At 38.6% G+C, this 7,846-nt stretch overlaps 1 protein-coding gene across 1 annotated transcript in view; it reads left to right on the top strand.

Annotated features, from left to right (window-relative positions):
* The first annotated feature begins 278 nt into the window (after positions 1-278).
* Positions 279-7,846, top strand: part of LOC107692998 (fatty acid hydroxylase domain-containing protein 2) — a 10,188-nt gene continuing 2,620 nt past the window's right edge. Inside the window, exons 1-7 of the mRNA XM_016492246.1 lie at positions 279-360; positions 1,036-1,133; positions 1,285-1,388; positions 1,599-1,720; positions 5,185-5,390; positions 6,371-6,476; positions 7,478-7,644. Of these exons, the coding sequence (XP_016347732.1) occupies positions 352-360; positions 1,036-1,133; positions 1,285-1,388; positions 1,599-1,720; positions 5,185-5,390; positions 6,371-6,476; positions 7,478-7,644 (812 nt within the window). The 5' untranslated portion in view covers positions 279-351. The remainder of the gene's footprint in view (positions 361-1,035; positions 1,134-1,284; positions 1,389-1,598; positions 1,721-5,184; positions 5,391-6,370; positions 6,477-7,477; positions 7,645-7,846) is intronic.

Here is a 7,846-nt window from a genome sequence, read left to right as displayed (position 1 = left end):
TAAAAAGCTCGTGTTCTTGCATGGCTTGAAATCACAGCAGAAATGTGCATAAGGGTCAAAACTTTTGTGTGATGTTTCAGCAGCAGAAGCCCTTCACATTAATGTACTAAACGCACTGTAAGTCTGCGATCAAACGAGCAGATAGTATCAGCTCATCTCGCCATATAATGATGTGTTCAAAACAAACAGAAAAGCAACAGTGTGTCCTCCGCTGCAATCATGTCGCAGGGTTTAGTCAGCTGAGCAGCGGTCGGCCAATCACAGCTCAGCTCGTGACGCGGAGGACGCTGAAGAGCCGCGAGCGCGTGGAGCGTCTGTCAGACGCGTCGCGCGGAGCTCCAGACGCACAGCATGGCCGGAGTGAGTCTCTTCTCTGTCTAACGCTGTCTGCACGGTATTGTGATGCTTTAGGTTAGTGGTCTGGCTTTGTTCTGCGCCGCTGACTCAGGAAAAGCCTTTAGTGTGCCGCGTTTGTAACAGCATTAGTTACAGATGTTACATACACCATCGCTACAGTGTTACTCTGCACAACCTGGACTCGAGTCCGCTTGAAGAAGTGCTGATAGCACAGACAGCTTTATTCTGCAGTTTAAAGCATAACTATCTCGATGTTTGTTGTGTTTGGCATTTCATCTGTCGGAACTGCTGTTCATTTGATGAAAACAAACACCAGACAAATAATAATGCTCTTGTGAATAACTCGCATGTAGTTGCACATCTAAAAGCTAATTACGTAATAATAAATCAGAAGGAACAGTAATTTTCAGAACTGTTTCTAAAGTATTCACCTGTTGTTTCTGTTCCAGGAATGTTGTGTTATTATTATATATAGTGTTGATGACTTTACAATATTATTATGTGAAAAGTAGAATGTGTAAGTGTGTACAAGCCTTTCACTGCTCGTGTAAAAGTGCACAAACCAGTTCAATTATAAAGGCTCCTATGATCAAGCATTATGCATGAGTTGACTAGTAATCACAAGCATGTTGCCTACTGACAGTCAGCTACAAATAATATGCTCATCTCTGTTAAAAGGGAAATACTGGAGGACTGTGGGATTCGTTGAAGAAAGCAGCTTTTGTCATTGGATCTGGGCTTTTCTTCCTGGTCGGGTTTAGGAACTCGGTGACATGGTAAGCAGGTTTCATTTCTATCATTTTGACTTGCGTTTCAAATCTGAGTTTCATGTCAAGAATGAAAGCACGTTTGTAATTCTCAGTGCGTATGACCGCTGCTCTGGTTCTTGCTGACCATTAATTATTAATGATCTGTTTGTGTTTGCAGGCATCTGCAGAGGTTTTGGGGAGCATCGGGAGATTTCTGGCAAACACAGTGGACCAAACTTCACCAAGCCTTGGGTGGAAATGAGGCGGCCTTGTTTTTTATCGGTTAGAGGAGTAGTAAACCTTGTTTTTAACCTTTACGTGGCAGTCAGGATCAAATCAGCTAAAGTTCACTTAAATAAAACCATTTGGACACCGACCACTGTATTCTGCAACAACAAACTTTTTTATTATATGCGTGAACATGACTGATAATCTGTAGAGTGTTTTATGCACGAATAGAAATCTTTTCTTTTCTTTTTTGGTGTTTAACAGGGACCATGTTGGTGCCAGCACTGGCTTTCTGGTTGTTTAACGCCCTCCTGATGGTGGTGGACTCGACTGGAAAGCCAAACTTCATCACACGCTACAGGATTCAGCCTGACAAAAACAATCCGGTGCGTCCTTCAACAGCCCATCACTGCATATCATTACCGTTTCAAACGGCACACGATTCCTCCCACAGTACAGCGTCTCGTAATTACTCCATTTAAACTGAGCACTCATTTAAAAAAAATTCTCAGTTACAATTTACCCATCTCGAGTATTTGGTAAAATACCAGAAGTGCCATTCTTGCATTTTGTACAAGGGCTGCATGATACAGTATATCAAAATAAAATTGGTTCGTGGAAACCGTTTCAGCAGATTTGTAACAAGAACCTGTTGCTAATGAAGAAGCTTTAAAGGTCTCCTAATTTGGTCACTGTTTTGGAGCACACTGCCTTATAGATAACCTTAAGACTAACATATTGATACTAACACCCAAAAAACTTTAATTTTGATTTCATGGGGACTTTTGAAAATTATTAAATTAAGATCTAAATATTAGTACTGTGATTTTATCTTGTTGTACTATGAAATAAAATGATTATTTTCATTAAATAGAGTTCATAAGTGGAAAGTAGATATTAAATAAAATGTCTTTCTAAATATGCAAACTGTTCTTCATTGCAAAGACAATGAAATCCAAACCCCTGCTGTGAGTTTGCATGTTTAATATTCACAAAATTACAGTCGCTCTATCATAACTCAGAGGATGAAGTGGCCAAATAACAGCTTCATGCATATTCTATTCCATTACGCATTTTAACAGTATTGTTCAGTAAAACTATAATAGATTACTTACTTTTGATACTGTTATTAATTAAAATTGATTTGAATTTATCCAGTTATTAATTAAAAAAAAAATCAGATTAACTGATTAATCATTAAAATAATCAGTTGATTACTCAATTACCAAAACAATCGACAGCGTCAGTCCTACTATAATATAGAGAAGATTCAAACTCGATTTACTCATGAGCTCTTGCTAGGGCTGGCCAATATATTTAATATTCACACCACGCTTGCAATTATTTTACTGATGATTAAAGATTAAACAACATTAAAGGATCCTTGGTAACACTTTACAATAAGGTTCCATTAGTTAATGTATTAACTAACATGAACAAACAATGAACAGTACATTTATTACAGTATTTATTAATCTTTGTTAATGTTAATGAAAATACAGTCGTCCATTGTTAGTTCACAGTGCATTAACTAATGTTAACAAGCACAACTTTTGATTTTAATAATGCATTAGTAAATGCTGAAATTAACTAACTGTTTTTAGAAAACAAGGCTTAATATCTGAAGTCATTTTGCTTCTCAAGTAAATGCATTTTGATGCGGGAATGTTTAGATATTTGTACTGGAAAACAAGAAATAAGAAATATTATTTTGCAGTGAATTAACGACTTTCAGAGAATCTAAGCTCTACTTCGGTGATTCGTTTCGCAGCATCGCTCCAAAATGCTGATGTATTTTTTCAAGTATTGAAATGGTTTAGTAAAACTAATATAGTTAAATATTGCTGTTGATGACTATGTATGAGTGTGAAATCATTGACAGTGTGGGGAATCTGGCTCGATGTGACTGTAGAACGTGCCAAGGTCCTGTCATAATAGTTCTGCTGAATGAAAATATTGCCCTGTAAATTCATAACTGCTGCTTTTGCTGATAACTGCATTAGTACTGATAATAATTTTAGCACACCTTGCATGAATTTAGATGACACAGCATATATAATCTTAAAATATCAGTCATAAATACTGTTTAGATGATATAGTGTATAACAATGTCTGTCTCTGGCAAAAAAAAAAGTCTCTGTTTATGAGTTCAGAGTTCACTGATGACACTGCCAGTGATTACATGGAGCAACAGGTTTTTAAAGGTCTGATAAAATGAATCTATAAGCTTCTGAACGGGTCAGACTGTTTGGACGGGCAGCACTAACCCCAGAGAAACACAGGTGAACTTCAGCAATGAAATCATTCCCATTGATGAATCCGAACACTGTCTTTACATGAGCGCTACATAAAGTCAAGTCGTGATTTATACGTCACAAGCTTCCAATCAGATTTAATATTTTGACATGCGCACACTGCACTAAATACAGAGTTTCCCACTGTTTTGCATACTAACCATCCTCCTTTTCTTTGTTTAAAAAAGCAGACTTAATATTGATCTATTTTGGGTCCTAATTAGGAGACGACAAGCACACCGAGTTTTGTGCAGTGATGCTTATATTAATCAAGCAGAAAAAAGCCCATTCCCACGTCCGAAACAATACTTCTGCACAACGTTATCCTGCAGCACTTCACAGGCGATGAGTGGAAAGAGAACTTTAGATGGACATGACAGTCACTTATTATATTTAACAACATCAGCATCAGCTCGTTCCGTGTGTCATGCGTCATTGCACAAAACTTTCCAGTTTTGGTTTTCAATCCGATCAAGTGTTTACATGTCCTGTCGAACAGATTAGAAAAGGTTTATCCCACCCCTCTCTAGGCCTGTCAGAATGGCTGAAACACTAAATTCAAATTTTGTACTTAAATGTTATCAAAATTTGAATTATATTAGAATTTAAAATGCATCATTTCAGTTAGGGTGAAGAAAAGCTTTTGGCTTCTCTCCTGAGGACACAAGAGGGCGCATCGAGCAAAATATTACTAATGCATGTTTATTCAACGCATAAGATAACATGACTATCTGTGAAAAAAGTGCATAATGTTTAAAGTAATGTTTATGAACCAATTATAATTAAGTTGCTTAAACAACTATAAACAAAAAAAGCATCATGTATGTATGCATAGTTTAATACAAAGGGCTGAAAGCCAATCACACAGAGTATATTTATCATTTAAAAACACGAGATGCAGTGGGATGATGGGGAGAAACCCCGCCATAAAGTCTCGAGATATGTTTTTTCAAAGTTAAACTTGCATTAATTTTACATGGCTTTCTAAACATGCGGCTCTTTTGTGCGAGACGCGAGTGCAACGGTGATAGATGTCCATCTAGAAAATGCGTGAAATATGTGTTCTGTGTGAACGGCTTGGTTTCAGTTTTGATTCAGTTTTCAAGATTTTCACCGTGTTGATGTTCTCTTTTCCGCAATATTTTAAATGAACAATGTAGCAGCGCCGCATCTAGTGGCTTCAACTGGATAGACTAACAAACACATTATAATGCAACGACACTTACATCGTCAGCTGATAAGACTGCCTGACGCACACCTAAAATTGACAAGAATGTGGATTTTTATTTTAAATTCAATGAATATTCGAAATTCGAATTTTTTTCTCAACCCAACTGAAAATGTGTATTCCGTTTACATGGAGCATTTTCATTCGGATTGCACTTTTAAACCAATTGTGGTCAGAATACAGTGCTCCATGTAAACGCACCTAATGTGTTGAATCACGCTGGTAAGTTTTGCAATGCCAAGCACCACTCGCATTTCACGGAAAATGTCAAAATCTAGTGAAACGACACCTTGTAATTGAAGTGCTGTTGTGAACGGTCTTCCGACAGGTGGATGCGGCACGGTTACGGCACGCGGTGAAGACGGTGCTCTTTAACCAGGTGTGTCTGTCTGGTCCTGTGGTGATGCTCACCTACATGGTGATGAAGAGGCGAGGCAATCCGTGCGGCCCGGAGCTGCCCACCTTCCACTGGGTGCTGCTGGAGCTGGCCGTCTGCGGCCTGATGGAGGAGATACTCTTCTACTACACACACAGGTTAGCATTCAGAAAATTCACTTTGTTTCTGATGACATTCCCCTAACACAGTGCTGTCAGGGATGCACATACGTGCTACACAGGAGAAAAAAGTTCAGATCGCTCATTTGTGAAGCGACATTACTGACATCACCATTTCAGATCGACTAACTGTAATACTGTATAAGATTTCCATTCCAACTGAAAGCATAAATCTAGGCTATGCGCTGCAGGTTTCAGAGGAAAACGCACAACTGTGACATTTCATTCACTGACGCGCTTCACTCGGCAATGCTAAACCCGAGAGCGCATATACTTAATTGCTGGCAACCCACCAAAATAAAAGCTTGCTGATTTAGGTTTAAAAATTACAAAAATTCATATAAAGTAAAAAAAATAATAATAATAGAAAATGTAAATATTAGTATTGTATTTTGTAAGTATACTATAAAATATTTGAATTTTTATTTAATACTCACTTTTTATTTTAAAAAATATAATAGTATTATCGCACTAATTTATTTTGTTTATTATTTTATTTAAAAAAAATAAAAAAATAAAGTGCAATAATATCATTATTACTATTAATTATTTTATTGTTTGTATTTAACGGGTTAGGGTTAGCACCACACCAAATCTCCAGGTGCTCTGATGAGAACCAGACCAAGAAACTTATGTGCACCTTTGACTATAGTGTTTCCAATATGAGATCTCTATTTATATAATCCGTTTATTTAAGCCAGCATTTCCTGATTTACTGCATGTCTTTTTTCACAAAATCTTTTCTATTAGGCCTGATTTCAGACAGAACAGTTTGTGCTTCCAATCATAAAACTGCAGCCATTGGAAAAGAAAGAGTTAAGAGTGATGGAAGCCAATGATACATTATAGTGGTTTCAGAAATACATTGACACTTACTCATCTGCCATAAGCATTTGTCAAATGTGTTAGATGGAATGTTGATGTGTGTTTTTGGTCGTTCACTCGTCTGCTGCTTTCAGGCTCGTTCACCATCCGTCGCTCTATAAGAGCATCCATAAGATCCATCACGAGTGGACGGCTCCTGTTGGAGTGGTGGCGCTCTACGCTCATCCTGTGGAGCATGTGGTGAGATCCGATTATTCAACATTATCGACAACATCCACAATCAAATAGTCGTTTGATCTCATATGAACTAATGCAATAACGCAGTTTGGCCAGTGTGGCGCTGTAGCACAAGACTGTAATTCAGCACTCCGGGCTGCAATGTAATAGAAGAAGACACTGCGCTTATGAGACGTGCAAGCAAAGCCGAAGCAGTAGAGCAGGGCTGTCAAAAAACTCAGTTCCTGGAGCCCTGCAGAGTTTAGTCCCAATCCTGCTCCAACACACACACCATGTAGTTTCCAAATGAGCCAGAAGGACTTGATTAGCTGGATCAGGTGTGTTTAATCAGGGTTGAAGCTAAACTCTAAACTCTCAAGGAACTGAGTTTGACAGCCCTGTTCTAGAGTGTGGGAGAGTTTTACAAAACTGCAAACAAAAAAATGTGATCATGTGTAAAGGCCCTGATATACTGATGGCGAAGTAGTTCTGCGTTCTTGGTTTAGAGGTAAAGAGAAGTTGGATATAAGCAAGCAGTGGTTTACTGTTAGCTGCTGAGAGCGGCGTTTAGATGAGTGTGGAAATATACATCATACAGCAAACAGCGGTGAGAAAACAGCAAAGAAAGCATGTGATCATAGCGATGTGGATGTTTGCACCAGATCTGCAATCTGCACTCCAGTAAAGTCACATCAGGTTTATTTCTATAACACTTCATGCAATACACTACTTTAAAGCAAGGAGCTGAACCGTATTAAACATGAAAAAACAGCATCAGTTAAAACATCATCTTGACTTTCTGCTATAACGCAGCTCTATATGAATATGTATATGTACAGTATAACTCAATATTTGAATGAATTGCAAAAGCTGAATAATCAATCAAAGCCTACTGGTTAATCGTGTAATAATGGACGATTAGCTGATGAATCATTCTAATAATCGTTATATTAATCGGTTTGTTGCAGCCCTAGTCAGAGATCCAGTCAGATTTGTTGAAATGCATCATGTCTTCGTGTCTGCAGCTGTCGAACATGCTGCCGGCTCTGATGGGTCCGGTTCTGCTGGGCTCACACGTCTCCACCACCAGCCTGTGGTTCACCATTGCTCTGCTGGTCACTACAGTCTCTCACTGCGGCTACCACCTGCCCCTGCTGCCCTCGCCTGAGTTCCACGACTACCACCATCTCAAGTAAGTGCAGGCCGCAATGTCAAGAGTTTCAAGAAAAACAGTTGAAGTAAAGCGAGCGTTTCAGAGTCCTGGGACTGTGATGCATTCCCAAAGTATACTTCGGTTTTTTACACGCATGCTAGCGCAGGTGCAGGCGTATCCGCATAGCCTTTCAAAATACACTCCATCTGATGTAATTGTGTACTCACTCACTCACTCACTC

The sequence above is a fragment of the Sinocyclocheilus anshuiensis genome, unplaced genomic scaffold (genome assembly GCF_001515605.1).
Source record: "Sinocyclocheilus anshuiensis isolate Anshui unplaced genomic scaffold, SAMN03320099.WGS_v1.1 scaffold658, whole genome shotgun sequence".
NCBI classification, from domain to species: Eukaryota; Metazoa; Chordata; class Actinopteri; order Cypriniformes; family Cyprinidae; genus Sinocyclocheilus; species Sinocyclocheilus anshuiensis.
This window is presented reverse-complemented; position numbering and strand designations above follow the sequence as displayed.